Genomic DNA, 16,650 nt, shown 5'->3' with positions numbered 1-16,650 from the left:
AAAACTTCTGGTATTTTCTGAACAAATGCAGGATTTGTGGGATTTGATAAAATGATGGGTGTTGTAAGTACAGTATCCAATGAACTTGGCGTGTAGAGGCGGGATTTCCTGCCAAGTTCGTTGGTGGCGAGTTAGAGAAAATAACGAAATAAAAGGAGGAAGAGGATTGAAGGAAAGGGGAAGTTGATGGCTGTCACTTCACCAATGAGAACAACTCTTTGCCACTCAATTAAAAAAACTCCTCAAAAAAGGTTACAATATATAAAAAAATAATAAATATATAAGTAAAAGCGCCCCCAACTGTTTTCACAAATTCCGATGCTCTGGAGTGAGTCGGTGAATGCGATATTGACGGGTAAGATTTCCAATGTTCAATGCAGTTTAATTTTTATTTTTTAAAAAACATTAAACTGTTGCAGTTTTAACCTTTTTGCACTTTCACAGGTGGGCGCAGCTTATTTTTTTGGCGGGGCCGGTAGTGGTTTATGAAGCTGGCGACTTGTTTAACTTAGCGGCGGCTCAGCTCTGCAACAGGAGCCGGGGCCGGGGGCTCGGGAACGGAGGAGCTCCGCGCTGGGACCGAGGGGTCGGTGACTCCACACTGGGATCGGGGGGTGTCGGAGCCGGAGAGCTCCGCGCCGGGACCGAAGGGAGGGTCGGAGCGGGAGGGCTCCGCGCCGGGACCGAAGGGAGGGTCGGAGCCGGAGAGCTCCGCGCTGGGACCGAAGGGGGGGGGACTCCGCGTTGGGACCGAGGGGCTCGGGAGTCGAGGTGTTCCACGCGGGGTCCGAGGGAGTTCCAGGGTGGGGACCCGGGGCTCAGAGCCGGGGAGGGGGCCGCGGGGAGCGGGGCGGGGGGGCTCCTCCAGTGGAGCTCCTCCAAGTGGAGCTCCGGGCTTATCGAATGCTTTCCTCCGGCTGCGGCCTGCTTTCTGCCGCCACTCTTTCCTCCTCCTCCCCTCGGCCGCTTCTCGCCGACTCATTTCCGCCTCCAGTACTGACTCGTGGTCGGTGCCCGGGTGCTGAGTGCGGCCTTGTCGCCTCGCCGGGCCTGGGCCTGCTCCGATCCGCCCGCCGCTCGCACTGACCAGGGTGAGAGCCGCAGGTTTGTTTGAGTCGGGGAGGGGGCTCCATGCCGGGAGGAGGGGGAGGGTTTAACCTGGGGGGGGGGCCGGGGGAGATTGATGATGATGATGATGTTTTTTCTCTCCGGGCGCTTCAAGTCTTTCGGACTCCCCAAAACCCGGGAAGGTTGTGCAGGCACCTTCCCTCCCTGAGGCCCCGGGCCCGGCTCACCCTCCTCAGAGTGTGTGTGTGAGAGTGAGCGCGGCTCTCGGATTACCCGATCTTTCACTCGATAAACAGGGGCCGCCACCCCGCCGCCTTTTGTTCGAGGCCGGGGTGTGGGGTGGATTTCCCCCTCCCCGTCTGGAGTATGAAGCAGGCCGGCTGCAGTGATCTCTCTCTGAATCACCCTCCCCCCGCCACCGGCCTCTCCACTCCTCCTGCTGACTCTCTGGGTCATTAATGCAGCTTTTCTCCCCATCTTCACCTCCCCCCTCCCTTTTGGAGATTATTTTGTTTTCTGCTCATTTGCTTCTCACTGCTCTGCCTGAGTGGAAGTTTGAGTCTAATCCAAGAAGGGGGCTTGCAAACCACCTCCAAAAAAAATGTGTCAAGTCAGCCAGCAGTTTTTTTTGACGGCTCTTTTTGCGTCCCAAAAAATGCAATTTAAAAAGGGCAAAAAGTCACCAAAGTTCTGTTGAACATGTTGCAGTACGTGGTATAACCTATATTTTTTTTGCTGCAAAATAGACTCCCTGCAATTTGGGGAGGCAGCAGATGAAGGAATCGCGTTGAATAACTTCACCATATAGCCACATCGCTTATTGTATTACCTCCTCAGCCGCACTGCACTCCCTGTTTTTTCTACAGTTAACTCATGCCGACTGCATATTTGTGTGAAAATAGATTTCGAAAATGTATTTCTGCACACTTATTTATGTCTATGCTAAGTAACAATAAAAAAATCTGGCAGTGAGTTTACATTTCAATTTTCAGGGTTGTTGGTCATAAATTACTGGAGTCTATTTCTGTGGCTTGTACTTCTTGCCGGTTTGTCTATGGTTACAGTTTTGTATTCTACTGATGGATCTGTGCTGAAAAGGGGGATAATGTACTGCCGTCTTTTTAAAAGACAATGTGGACTTGATAGCCAAGGAATTAATTCTTTTACTAATGAGATTTACTGCAATGCTGTAGCTCGTAACCTGACTTAGCATTATTTTTCTCAGTTTTTTTATTATTTGGCTTACTTTCTTTTTTTTGCTCTGGTGGACCACTTGTGTGCATACCAAAGAGCCTCTGGGACTAGATATAAAGTTTAGTTTCATGTTCTCATTAATTTGCATCTGTCTCAAATTGCTGATACAAACAGATCTTGCATTTTATTCTAATGAGGCAATATTGCTAAGAATGACATTAAAAAAAAATTGAGTCCCACCGGATAAAAATGGGAGAAACCAGTAAATGGGATATGTCAGTACTCAAGAGTTAAGTTGCCTGGTCCTTACCAGAATACTCAAACTGGACCATTTGATTATCTGCAGAGGCTACAATTCAACATTGAAGAAGGTTGAATCTGACGTACCTCAGCCAGCAGTTTTTTAAATTATTGCAATTGTGTCTGATCTACCATTAAATTTTAAATATAGCAGCTCTCGCCAGTATAATGCTGCAACCTTCATTTTCAGGAGCTGTCACTAATGGAGATAGGGACTGGTATGAAATCATGCTACATCCCTCGTCATAAAATGGCTATCATATCTGAAAATCATGTTGGAGAGAAAATTTTCCAGACATGGAATTATATAAAACCTAACGGGGCAGAATCAAGCTGACAAACCTTTAGTGCTGGTTGGCAGAATACAATGATGCTTTTTAAGATTTTTTAACTTTTTATATTTTGATGTGTGCTACCCTTTATAAGCTACCAATAAGTGTAAGAAATTCACAAAGGGATTTATATTGTGCATCTATCAGACAAGGTTCATTCTATCTATAATTTAGTGCAATATTATCTTCACCTTTTAAACTCAATTTGATTGAGGTAATAAACCCAAACACAAGCTGGAGTTTGTTCCAGGATTGCCTGTTGCAGTTTTGTTTAGCTTGGTTAACTAAAGGTAGAGGTAAAAATCGGTTCAAACTTGGAGATTATTGTAGCTAACATTACCTGTTGTTGATGGCAATTAAAACATTCAACCATGGCATTTTAAAATCTATGTGATAAAATGATGAACTGCTGCACCAAAAGAATCAAACATAAAGTCAGTTGAAAAGCACTTAAGGAGTTTCTATGATAATTTACCATCTGATTGCTACTTTCTGATAGGATAAATATGGCTGATAAATCTTTGCCTGTGTTCTAATGCTGAAAAGGAAGAGATTACTAGTTACTTGAAAACAATTGTTCCAGCAATATGTATATTGTAGTTTTACATTTAGTTTCTATTTAAAGAAAAACACACTCTATCTCTGATTTACTTTGCACAAATATGTGCCCAAGGTTAGCTAGGCCCTGCATTATCTAGCCTTTTGTCAACATTCCTCACTGAGAAACTATTATATGTACTAGTAAAAAAATTATATAAATCTATGCTAATTATTTTATAGTGGCAATTACAGCAAGTGTAAAACTGAGCTTTTCTTATTATAAATGTCAGGCCAGGTCCTTGATGTTATTCTGACACTTTTAAGTCAAATACAAATGCCTTTTCTCCTTGCTTATCTCTTGGAACTGCCCATACTTGAGTCTACTCCTGTTGAATTTATCTCAGTCGGAAGATTTAGAGCAATAGTTTCTATTTCCATACTTGCATGGTTATTTCCAATGTGCCCCCAGGATCCATCCTTCATCCTTTCTTCTTTATTTATATGCAATCTCTTGATGACATTATCTACAGCCAAAAGGTTAGCCTCAACATGTGTATTCGTAACACACAGCTTCACCTTCCTACCAGCTTTCACAACCTCTTAGGATGCTTATCTAAGATTTAATTTTGGGTGAATTTTCACTTCTTCCAATTGAACTAGAGAAAAATAAAACTTGCTTACCACTGACCTCATTTCCTTTTCTGGTTGCTGTGACAGGCTGAACCACATTGTTTTTGCTTTCCCTGAAATCCTATGTTAGAAATCACAGACAAAGACTGTGATCTCTTAGGTATGGGAGAAGAAAGTAACGATAAGCTTATTTATCATCAATACAGTCTTGCATGTTTATGTCAGTTACAGTGTTATCTTCAGTGTTCTTGCTGGTCTTGCAACCTGCATGCTTCGTAAACCCAAGCTCTTTTACAGCTCTGCGTATATCCTACTTGCCCATCACTGATCCGTGCTGGACCTATATTGGTTCAGATCTCTGACTCAAATGTTAAGTGCTTGTCCTTGTCTTTAATTCGTTCCATCGCCTTGTGCTTATTGTCATAATGTTCACTAGCTGTGTTGATAACTGCTCTTGAATTCCCTCATTCAACCTCTCCCTTTTTTAAATGCTGCTTCTGAAAGTTTACCTTTTTTAAGTAAGTTTCGGGCCACTTTTGCTAATCTCTCCCTTGGTGGACATCAATTTTCTTCATGCCTCTGAAAGTTTTCCTAAGTTAAAGATTCAATATAAATGTAAATTCTTGCTGTTGATTTGCATTGCAATATGACTGATCACAATATTGTAGTACTCACTATCAAACCACTCATTATAAATTTGCATATTAGTATATTTTAAAATATGTAGCATTTACCTTTTTTCTTAAGTGTTAATCTTGGCATTGCGGTAATTAATTTTTTCTGAGTTAGGTGATCATGGGTTCAAGGAATTAGGATTCGAAAAATCAATTTAGCTTGGCATTTTAGTGCAGTACTTTGGAAATGCAACGTTGGAGTTTTTTGGATGAGAGGTTAAATTGGTGCCCTGTTACCTTTTCCCGTGGTTGCCAGTGGTAATATTTAGGGCTCAACGGTTTCTGTGTGTCTCGGCCAACACTTACCTCTCTGAATGCTACCAAAAGCAGATTTAATTGGTCGTTCATGTTATTTTGTCAGACTTGGGCAAGCACAATTATTTTTATTCACTCATTGGGTGTGGGTGTTGCAGGCTGGCCAACATCTATTGCCCATCCCTAGTTGCCTTTGAAGGGCACTTGAGAGTCAACCACATTGCTGTGGCTGTGGAGTTGCTCATAGGCCAGACCAAGTAAGGATAGCAGATTAACGAATCAAATGGGTTTTTTCCGACTATTGTTTCATGGTCATCAGAAGATTCTTAATTCCAGATGTTTTTTAAGTGAGTTCATGTTACACTATCTGCCATGATGGGATTTGAACCTGGGTCCCCAGAGCATTAGCTGAGTTTCTGGATTAGTCTAGCGATAATACCACTAGAGTATTGCCTCCCCATCTAACTAATTTGCATCTGGTGAGATGATATTTATTAATTTCATTCATTGGTTGTAAATCATTGGGATTATTTTAGCATTTGGAAGGTGCTATAAAAATGTAATTTATTTATTCATCACCAATTTGTGAAAGTCTAGTTAAAAATGTGGAAACCCAAGGCTTTCGTCATTAACAAAGATTTAACAAAAGTCTTTTTCTTTGACAAATTGCTGATGAATTCTGATATGCCTGAATGTATCTTCTCCAGACTAAGCTAATATAGGCAGTTAAGTCAGTTGCTTTGAACAGTTGTGGATATGGGTTTGAGAGACACTAGTGACTGTCACTCAAATCCACTCCTGTACACGCACAATTTCTCAGCTGAACAGCTGGTAGTGCAGGGATAGTGGTGAGGGAACCCTAAGGGAGAAAAGTAAACTGGCACATCAATTTCTTACACTGTAGGCAGTTGCCATCCTGTTAGTGGAGCTCCCCCCAGAGTGAGTAAAGAAATGCAAACAATTTGTTTTACCTGTGACTTAATGCACCTGGAGCTTGTTAGTTTTAATTTTTTATATTCAGTTTGTTTTTCTTTGGGAGAGTAGATTTGTACCATTTTAAACTTGGCATTTGGCGCTAGCAGCAAACAGACCTGGGTCATGCTCGACACAAGTTTGATTTTCTAAGGTTTATAAATGGTGTACCCAAACCTTGAGAGCTGGTCAACTGTGCACATTGTAACCTTTCACATACACCTTGTGAGTTTGCTAATTTTGTCAGTTCATGTTTGTTGTTGTTAATTAGCCATAGCTATTTCATTAAAGTTTATGCCAGGGAACAAAGTGCTTCATTTTTATTGTCGTTTTTGATGCTTGGGAAATTCGAGTGTGAATTGTTTCAAAATTTCACCTGGGGTTTGCAAATCTATTTGTTTCTCTCTTCCCTTTGCCTCCAAACTACCCCCACCCCTCTCGGAAGGTCAGGAATTCAACTTGAGTCCAAAAAAATTGACGTTTTCTGATTGGCAGCTGTTAGTTTCAAACCTTGAATAAAATAGCCGCATAGAAACCACCAGATACTTATACAGCATGTTCTCTCTATTTATTTGGCTAAACAGAGATTTTACTAAATAATTGACAATTACTAACTGTTATCTGCAGACTAGAGCCATCAAAAATGATGCAGCCTCTCTGAACAATCCAATTGTCAGGCTGCTGTAATGAGGAGGATGTTGTTTTGATTTCATATTCATAGACAATATTATGTACTGCAGCACTGCAAAGAATGTTATAATCGACATCAGTCCTTTATTCTGCTGAATCTTTTTATTTTTGCTTATTGGTTGTTTCTGTGAACAGTTAATCAAATTTATAATACAGCAAATATTTGGGGTAGCATCAATAAGTTAAGAGCCTTGGGGCTCTAGCAGTAATCAGGAATACAGCAGATAAAGACATTTTCTAGATCTGCTTCAGAGCTTGCCAGAGAGAAACTGTTTCTAAAATGACAGCCCTGATGTCTTATGCATATAGTATTTTGCCAGCATCAGTGTTTTGTTTTTCAGAGATCTGAAATTGTGGGTAGTCTAGCATGAAAGCACAGATGTTGGTATGCATAATTGCATTATGTATGTAAACTGCTGCGCTATCTTCTGTACTCTGCAGTTTCTGTGTGAAATTTTGGAAATCTCAATGACTAAGAATAACACCTTAGCACAAGGGGAGGAAAAGTCACCATTGTATATTACAGTGTAAGAAAATGGGCATATTAGACAAATGTAACCTGATAGTGTTGGTGTAAAATGGCAGTTGTAACATTGCTTTTGTCACCATCTATTTTTCACATTAAGATTTCTTGTGACTAAGCCAGCAGTTACATGATATTTGTTACTTTGCAACAATTCTGGGGATACAGAATCATGAATTGTTTCACTGCCTTCCTGTTCTTTTGCATGCAAATACGTGAATATTTTCCTTTTTTAGCTCTTAATTGAGATTGTGCAATGAAAGGTCTGATTTCAAAATATTGCTGTTTGCCGTTCAAACCATTGAGTTTAGGAGCAGAAGAAAATTGTTTAGTAAAATAAACTCAAGTAAGAAATTTATGTTCCAATGTTTGTTTTTTTTTTCCTAATAGAATTCTTCAGAATAACGAGCAAAACTGGCATAGATGTCGACTCCTACAGATCCCTCTGGTGGGATGCCTCACCCTGGACCCTCTCCAGGACCAGGTCCATCTCCTGGACCTATTCTCGGTCCGAGCCCAGGACCGGGACCGTCACCAGGGTCAGTACATAGTATGATGGGTCCGAGTCCAGGACCATCAAACGTAACTCATTCAATACCACCGCAGGGCCCGAGTGAGTACCAGCAAGATAATATGCATCAGATGCACAAGGTAACTGCCTTAAAAATCTCAAAAATATCATGAAACATATACATTATGCATGAATAAGTTTATAAAACACATTATGCATGAATAAGCTTGTAAATTGACATTTTTAAGCAATGCAATTCTGACAAAGGACTGTACCCAATATGTAAACCTGGATTTTCTTTTTATTGATTCTAACAGACCTGTGTTTTTCCAGAATTCTCTGTTCTTATTTCCAAATTTTAGTATTTATATTCATTTTACATGGTTTTTAGGTTTAAATTTTGATTGAGGTTATCTGGCATGGCATACCATAATATAGCCTATTGTAGAATGCTATATACAGGTACACTCCTATGAATCATGACTGTATTCTGGATAATGAAAGGAATCTAGCGTTCACATGTAGGCCTGGAGTTCCTGCTAGGTTCTGCTATCTTCCTTGTGCAATTCACCTGGGTCAGCCCAACCACCGCTAACAATCAAATTTCAAATGTAAATTATGTTAAGCACAAATTGACTACTTTTGCACTAGTTTAACATAGAACTCTACAGCACAGTACAGGCCCTTCGGCCCTCAATGTTGCGCCGAGCTATGTCCAATCCCAAGATCAAGCTATCCCGCAGCCTATAAACTTTAAAAAACACATGCACCTAAATAACAAAAGCAAAATCAGTACAGAGAAGAGCCCATATGACATACACTCAGAAAAAACCAAAAATGTTTTCTAATTTTTTACATAATTTTTTTTAACCTTGGAATTTGTTAGTAAGACAAACATGGTGAACATAACATTAGAAGCAGAAATCAGAAAAAAAAATGTTCAAGGTAGAAAGGAAGGAGATAATTGATAAACTCATCAAACTTTGACGGGGTTGGAGAAGAATAAAACTCCCGGTCCAGTGGATTACATCTGTGCTTTTAAAAATGCATTAAGGAAGAGGTAGCAGATATTAAAAAAAAATCATTAGGAAGGAGATTTATGCCAGAGGACTGGTCGACAATTAACATCATTTCTATATGTAATAAGAAAAAGAGAACTTGTCCAGATAACTAATTAACCAATTACTTTAATGTCAGTGGTGGAAAAAAATAGAATCCTTGCTCAAAGATGTAATATAAAAAGTATTTAGAAACTGAAAATATAACTGAATAATCACCAAGTATTTCAAAAGGGAATGTCATACTTGATCAACCTTATTGAATTCTTTGAAGAAATTACAGAAACAGATAAGTGTAATGTAACAGACGTAATATTTTTGAATTTCAAAATGCGTTCAATTGTGATAGTGTACGAATGAAGCAGTGGCATGATGGGGAAAATGGTCAAGTATTTAGTATGAAATAAGGACAGCAGACCAAGCCATTTCAAAATGCCAGACCCCTGTAAAACTGACTCTGAACAAAGAAATGACTACAACCAGAGAAGGCCAAATGCTTGGCCTCAGTCTGTTTTGATAAGGTTGACTTTGCACAGCCTGAGTGAGACATGATTAACACCAGGAAAGCCTGTCTTAACGAGGTTGACTCTATATACTGTGAGATAACATACGAGACATTAGATAAGGTTGGGGATGAGGGAGTCACAGAAATTGTTTATTACAGAAAACAAGGCATAAAGGGGTCACAGAACCAAGGTCGAGGATGAGGGAATCATAGAATTTGTTTTGTTTGATGTACCACTACTTGTATTACTAAAATCATGTAAGCTGATAAAAAGGTATAATTATTGAATTGATCCTTGTAGTTGGCGCAGTCTTGGGATAGAATCATCAGTTAATGCGGACTGCTCTCTGTTTCCAAGATTCGGCCATATACTGCATGCAGTCTTGTGATAATAAAAATTAGCTGATTTTTAAAACAAACTTTAAGTTTTACTATCACAGCTTGGGAAACAAGAAACTCTCCAGTACAACACAATAAGGTGCCACAAGGTAAACCTGCGATGTGAAGTCAGATAACAAGCAGCATAATGGTTAGCAAATTGGTTGCAAACACAAATTAGAGAGTTTAAAATTAGCAACTTGGACCGACAAAAAGTGATGTTTTATAGGGATCGGTGTTGGAACTATAATTGTTCACTATTTACATAAATGCTTTGGACCCAGGAACAGACATACAATTTCCAAATTTGCAGATGATACAAATTGGGATGGTTTTAATATGTAACAAGACACAGTAAGCTATTAACACATTTGAAGTATAGCAAATTAACTTCAGTAAAAGTAAATGTGAAGTGGTAGGTTTTGATAGGAAGAACATGGAGGCCACCAACTCTTGGAAAATTTAAATGGCTGAGGAGCAGAGGGAAAACAAATCACTAAAACTAGCGACAGAAGCTATTGGCCCAGATTTCAACATAAGTGGCATTTGCAGCCAACCTTGAAGAAAGCTACTCACAAAAAATTATCGATTTTTGTGAGATTAATTTTTCTTATCCTGACATCCCTTTGAATCTGGTGTCAAGTCAAGGGGATCTCCAGGCATCCAGTAATAGTGATGCTGTCAAGTCAGGTAAGCAACTGGTCACGTTGATGAATTGTGACACAAAACAAACCAGCAAGTAAAATGTACTTTTTTTTTAGAAAGCGAAAGAAATGATTAAGCCAGCACGAGGCATTATCATAAAATAAATAACATGAACTTCATCAAATTATTTTAGCAATATGATTTACTTCTCAATGGAGAAATTTGACATTTCAAAAATATAAAATTAATACTTTAGGGCTTGTAAAGCTACTTAACAGCAATCATGAACTTAGTAAACTACTTAAAAATCCAGTTACACTTCATTTAAATAGATTCTTTTCAAGGGTTTTTATAATCAGGTTAATAGTGGAAATCCTGGTCAGTTCAGTAGAATTCCTCATTTTAGTTCAGTGTGAGTCTGGTGGGGTCTTCAACAGTGAACCTAATGGGAAAGCTTAGAGTTACTGCCAACCGGATGACAATGTTTAACTGTACACGCATGGTCTCTTGAAGTTGCTGTCAGTTTCAAAGAAGTAATGTCGGTGAGCAGTGGTAATTTTGCTAAATTATTACTGTAAAATGCAGGCCAATAAATCCTTTTTGTATTGCAGATTATATTTGCTCCACCATTGCTAGCTTCACATGCTTACAACACCCTCCTGACACCTGCCCAGCTCTTCTCCCTCACTTTCCTCCTTGAGACGCTTAGTTAAACCTAAATCTTTGACTAAGCCTTCATTCATTAATATCTCTATATGTGGCTTGGTGTCATATTTTTGTTTTAAAATGTGCTTTGGGAGGTATTATTGCATTAGATGTGCAACTTAAGTTGTAGAGAAACTGAACAAAGCACTGGCATTCATTTCAAGAGGAATTGAATTGAAAAGCAGAGAATATATGTTAAATTTGTATAGAGCCTTGTACTTGGAATGGTTCTGATTTTCATATTATTCAAAGGACATGAAAGCACAGGAAGGATGGTACAAAGATTTACTAGACTGATACCAGAACTGACTGAAAGGTTATATCCATTGGGAAAGGTTGAACAGGCTTTTTTCTCTTGACCAGAGAAGACTGAAGGGTGACCAAATGGAGATTTTAAGAATAAGGAAAGATTTGATAGAGTGGTCCTAAGTGACAATGTTTCTGCTTGAGGAGGAGACCAGAACTAGAGCCATAAATATAAGTAGTAATTAACAAATCTCAGAAATCCAGGAGGAATGCCTTTATCCAGAGATTAGAATGTGGACTTCAGTTGCAGAAGGAGTAGCTGAGGTCATGAGCTTCGATGCATTTTAAGGGGGAAGTTAAAGTTTATTTATTGTCACAAGTAGGCTTACATCAATACCGCAATGAAAACCTTAGTCCCACACTCCGGTACCCATTCGGGTACACTGAGGGAGAATTTAGCATGGCCAATCCTCCCAAACAGCGGATTGTGGCAGGAAAATGGAGCACCTGGAGGAACCCACACAGATGTGGGGAGAATGTGCAGACTCCACGCAGGCAGTGACCCAAGTCGGGAATTGAATCTGGATCTCTGCACTGTGAAGCAGCAGTGCTAACCAGTTAGGTGAGCGAAGTGAAAGAAAAAGGATTTGTTAATGGGTTAAATGAAGAACAGGAGGAGAGGTCTACTTTGCAGACTGGCATAGATCTGTTGAAACAAAGTACCTGCTTCTGTGTTGTAAATGCAGTACTATTTAATTGTCCTGGAGGCCAGTTCAGCCACAGAACGTGCCACATTTCCAGATTGCATTAATGCTTTGGATGAAGACCTGAAAAAATGTAGGTATTTAATATGTTTAAAAATGTGTAAGGATCAATTTCTTAATTTATATAACATTATGAAATAAGATGGTACTCTGTTTTATGGAGGTATTATTAGCATAATAACACAAAAAAGAGAAATATGTGCCTGGGAACTGAAAATTTAAGTTCTGTGGGAAAAAGTATAGGCATTTTTATATTTATTTTTCTTACTCCTTTCTGATCTTGTGCTGTAGACTGTATATTATCTGACATTTATGTATTGTGTAACGTGGTATTTTGTTTTATCATGTTCAAAATAATACTAAATCACTGTTGCACTTGGCTGCAGTTCTTTGAGGAGTCTTTACAATTATTTTTACATGCAAAAAATTGTGCAAACGTAAAAACTTTGATTCGTTCTATTTATTAAGAGTTTATTATGGATACTGATGAAACTGATAACTTTCTGTTCAGTTTTTAAAAAATCATTTTCAGTAGTAAATCAAGTTCGTCATAGGAGTTAGACTAGTCATTCTGATTTTAAAAACACTTGCGTTAAACATATTTCAGCTGTGTTAGTAAAACTGTACCAGGTTTTGACTCTTGAGTGAAGTTCTTTAATGCAAAAGAAAAGCATTCTGAAAAGCTGGAAATACTCTAAGTATGGGGAGAGAAATGGAGTTAATGTTTTACATCAATGACCTTTCATTTGAACTGAGAAAAGTTAAAGATAGGTTTTGGATAAAGGAAAGGTTTGTAATGGAGTAAATGACAGAAGCGATTGAATGACACAAGTGTCATTAGTCTTCCAGTGCCAAAGAGTGGTTCGAACTGGAGTGCTACTATCTGACAACCAGAATAAGAAAAGGAAAGACAGCACAGGGACTCGGGTTCAGTTTTGGCCTCGGATGACTGTGCGATTTGCACATTCTCCCCATGTCTGTATGAGTTTCCTCTGTCAGTCCGAAGTGCAGAAAGAGGTCATTGGTCCATTGCGTCTGACTCTCTAGAAACAGACTCCACCCAGCCCCCTCCACCCCACTGCTGTAACTTTTAAGCATTTATCATGACTAATCAACTCTTAGTAAATAGGAAAAAAATCAAAGTTTTTATATGTTTGCATAAGTTTCTGCATTTAAAAATAATTGTAAAGTTTCCTCAAAGGACTGCAGGTGAGTGCAAGTTAGATGGATTGGCCATGCTAAATTGCTCCTTAGAGTTCAAAGGTGTGTAGGTTAGATGGATTAGCCATAGTAAATGCGTGGGATGATTTTGTGGGTCCAAGGAAACAAAAAAGGGAGAGAGTAGAGGTTATGACCTGAAATTATAGAACTCCTTGTTCAGTCCAGAAGGTTATAAAGTTTCTAAGCGAAAGATTGTTTGTCCAATTTTATATTTGACAGTGCACAAACACTGAATCAAGATGGCACCAGAGCGAGGTGACTTCTTGCAAGCTGTGCCCAGCATACCTTCTGATACTGTCTTTTACTCTTGTTCTTTATTCTAATTCTTTTAAACCCGCTACACCCTAGCCGTGACTATAACACTTCATTCTGCAGTCTCTCCTTTCCTTCCTTATGTGCGGTATGCTTTGTATAGCGTGCAAGAAACAATATTTTTCACTGTATATTAGTACATGTGACTATAATAAGTCAAGTTAATTTGTTTGGCTCAAGCATCCTCCCAAAATCATTTCTGAAAATGGGTCCAATTTTGATTGCATTTTGTGTCCGAATTGTGCTAAAAGCAGGAACTCCACCCCATTGCTTGTAGGAATATTTGGGGTGGCTATAGACAATGCCTCACGTACTTGTACAATGAAAATTATCATCTGAAGAAAAAAGGAAGGAAAGTGATATAAACAAATAAATAATTGGGCATCTTGAGTCAGTGCTTCTTCCATTCCTCTGAACCACACTTTTTTTTAAAAATCCAATCAAAAACGGGAGCTATCATGTACAAGGAAATACAAGAGCTTTTTAGTTCAGTCAAGTATTTTTTAAATGTATGCTCCTATGTACTCTTGTTTTTTATAGTTTCTTTTATTTTAGAAAAGTTCTGTATAGACTCTTAGCGGTAGCCTAAAGGTTAAAGGCCAATGTAGCAGTAAAGCATACACATCAGTAGGTCTCTGTTGAAGTTCCTGATTTCAGTTGCAATTAATACCTAAGTTTTTTAAAGAAGTAGCAAATCTGCTAGAATCCCCATTACTGACCATCTAGTCTGTGTTTAGTTTGTGACGTGAGAACTAAGAACCTCAGTCTACTTGTCTTCCAAAAACCTTATCATAATTACTACAAAGTACTTATGAAAAATAGTGACTTGGAAGTAGTACTGGAGATTTTCTGGTGCAGTTGAATTTGCATCTTTGAGTGCTTGGCTTTTTGAGGGGTTGTGGGGGAGGCGATTATTCATTTTATAGAAAAGTTATCAATGCTGCAACTCCATTTGAGGAATATTTTTCTGTTTGAAACAGTTCTAGTTCCAGCTGGTGCCTGATTATATTCTGATTTTGATGTTGTTTTGATTGCTTAATGTTAGCAATGTTTAAAGGATGTTCCAAGTTCTCTGAAATATCCATTGAAGACAGTTAAATCCTAAGTATTGCCTCAGCAGGAGTATTATCTCCTCTGAAACACATGATCATATGCTCATTGAAAAACTTAGGGAAAGTGATCAAGTGTGTCATTTAAGTGTAGTACATGGGAAATCCTGCATGGTTAGATGAGACACTAAACTGAGTCCCCATCTGTCTACTTGAGGTTGATTTAAAAGATACCTTGGCACTATGTGAAAAATAGCAGAAGAGCTCTTCTGGTTTACTGATCAGAATCCCTCTGCCAATTCCACCACCAAAATTTTTTTCTATTCATTCACGGGACATGGGCGTTGCTGGCTGGCCAGCATTTATTGCTCATCACTAATTGCCCTTGGAGGGCAGATGAGAGTCAACCACGTTTTTTGGCTTTGGAGTCACATGTAGGCCAGACTAGGTAAAGACAATAGATTTCCTCCCCTCAAGGACCATTAGTAAACTAGATGAGTTTTTACAACAATTGACAATTGTTTCATGTTCGTCTGTAGATTCATAATTCCAAATGCTTTATGTTGAATTTAAATTCCATCATCTGCCTTGGTGGGATTTGAACCTGGGTTTAGAACATTAGCTGAGTTTCTGGATTAATAGTCTAGCGATAATACATAAGAACATAGAAGCAGGAGTAGGCCATCTGGCCCCTCAAGCCTGCGCTGTCATTCAGTAAGATCATGGCTGATCGTTTTGTGGACTCAGCTCCACTTACTGCCCGCTCACCATAACCCTTAATTTCTTTACAGTACCATTAGGCCATTACTTCTCCTTATATGGCTATCAATATCATTGTCATTTGTGGTGCCGTACTATATGTAAATTGGCTGCAGTGTGTGTTAAGAGAAGCAAATTTATGAAAAAGAACAATTATTTGTCAAGTAGTGTGGAACGTCTTGAGAACATGGAAGTATTATATAAACCCAAGTGCTTTCTTGGTTCACGAGGACAGTTTTCCCAAATTCATAATGAACAGAGTCCTTTAAAATTTAGCCACTTATATTGTTGATTTGGCCCAATTGTTTACACTTTTGCCTCTGAACCATTAAGGTTATGATTTTAAGCATCATGATGGACTTAATTTAACCTAGCTGTTAACTGCAGTGCAATTCTAATGGATTGTTAGGCGGTGCAATCTTTTAGACAAAATGCTGAAAGTACCTACTCAAGTGAGCATAAAAGATTCCATGTCAGTTGGAGGGAATGGGAGTTCTCTGGGGTATTGATGCAACCATTCTTGCTTCACTTGACCATTTGTTCATTCCTTGTTTTGTGGAAATTGACTACCGTGTTTGCCCATGTAATAACACATGATTACAATTCAAAAATTTGTTCATTTGATGCAATTTGCTTTTGTTCTTCTGGTGTCCTAGCCAACATTCATTCTTCAGTCAAACCCATGAAAATAGAACTGTAATTTTCCCACTAATGTTTGTGATACTACTGACTACATTTCAAAATAGTTCTTTGGCCTGAAGTACTTTGGACATTCCAAGTATAGAAGGTTCTACATAAGCGCAGGTTTACTTCAAGAAATCAAGATGGGTGGAGAGAGGGGGAAGAGACAATTAAGCTTGATGTACAGAGAAGAAATGCTTTCAAGTTTACTTGAAGAATTACTAATCACAAAGTAAGATGTGTAATAATAAAACAATTTTGTAGCCTTCAATTGACCCAAGATTTAAGCTGAATTAATACACAGAAAAATAAGCATAGCCAATGCATCCATTTCACCCATGGTGTGAAAATATCTGTATGCTCCTCACAATGATTAAAATTACTCATTTTAATGCAGTTCGATGGTAGTGCTGTCAGGGCAACTGTGAACCAAGAAAACTAATGACCAACAATTTTTTTTGTACTGTCAAAGAAATATAAAATCCAATCACTTGCTCACAGTTTAAAATTCATATATTAATTTTTAAATTTACATCCATACCATTATTTTTGACTCAAACTTTGTTCCCATTTTGAAAGGCAAATTTATTTAAATCTGAATTTTGGCCTTAAGGAAATGCAGTTTGAAAGAAGGACTT

General features: G+C 38.7%; 1 protein-coding gene across 4 annotated transcripts in view; it reads left to right on the top strand.

Moving 5' to 3' along the window:
- The first annotated feature begins 215 nt into the window (after positions 1–215).
- The window catches only part of smarca2 (SWI/SNF related BAF chromatin remodeling complex subunit ATPase 2), a 143,833-nt gene continuing 127,398 nt past the window's right edge, over positions 216–16,650 (top strand). Inside the window, exons 1-2 of one of the 4 annotated variants that reach the window (XM_080188714.1) lie at positions 216–355; positions 7,569–7,829. In XM_080188714.1, the coding sequence (XP_080044840.1) occupies positions 7,602–7,829 (228 nt within the window). In that variant the 5' untranslated portion in view covers positions 216–355; positions 7,569–7,601. Of the gene's footprint in view, positions 356–923; positions 1,105–7,568; positions 7,830–16,650 lie in introns of those variants that run through there. The other 3 variants (XM_080188711.1, XM_080188713.1, XM_080188712.1) reach the window with 3 other exon arrangements.

This window comes from Carcharhinus amblyrhynchos, chromosome 5, assembly GCF_965287045.1.
Source record: "Carcharhinus amblyrhynchos chromosome 5, sCarAmb.v2.hapA, whole genome shotgun sequence".
NCBI lineage: Eukaryota > Metazoa > Chordata > Chondrichthyes > Carcharhiniformes > Carcharhinidae > Carcharhinus > Carcharhinus amblyrhynchos.
The sequence above is the reverse complement of the archived record's forward strand: the minus strand, read 5'-3'. Positions and strand labels throughout refer to the sequence as shown.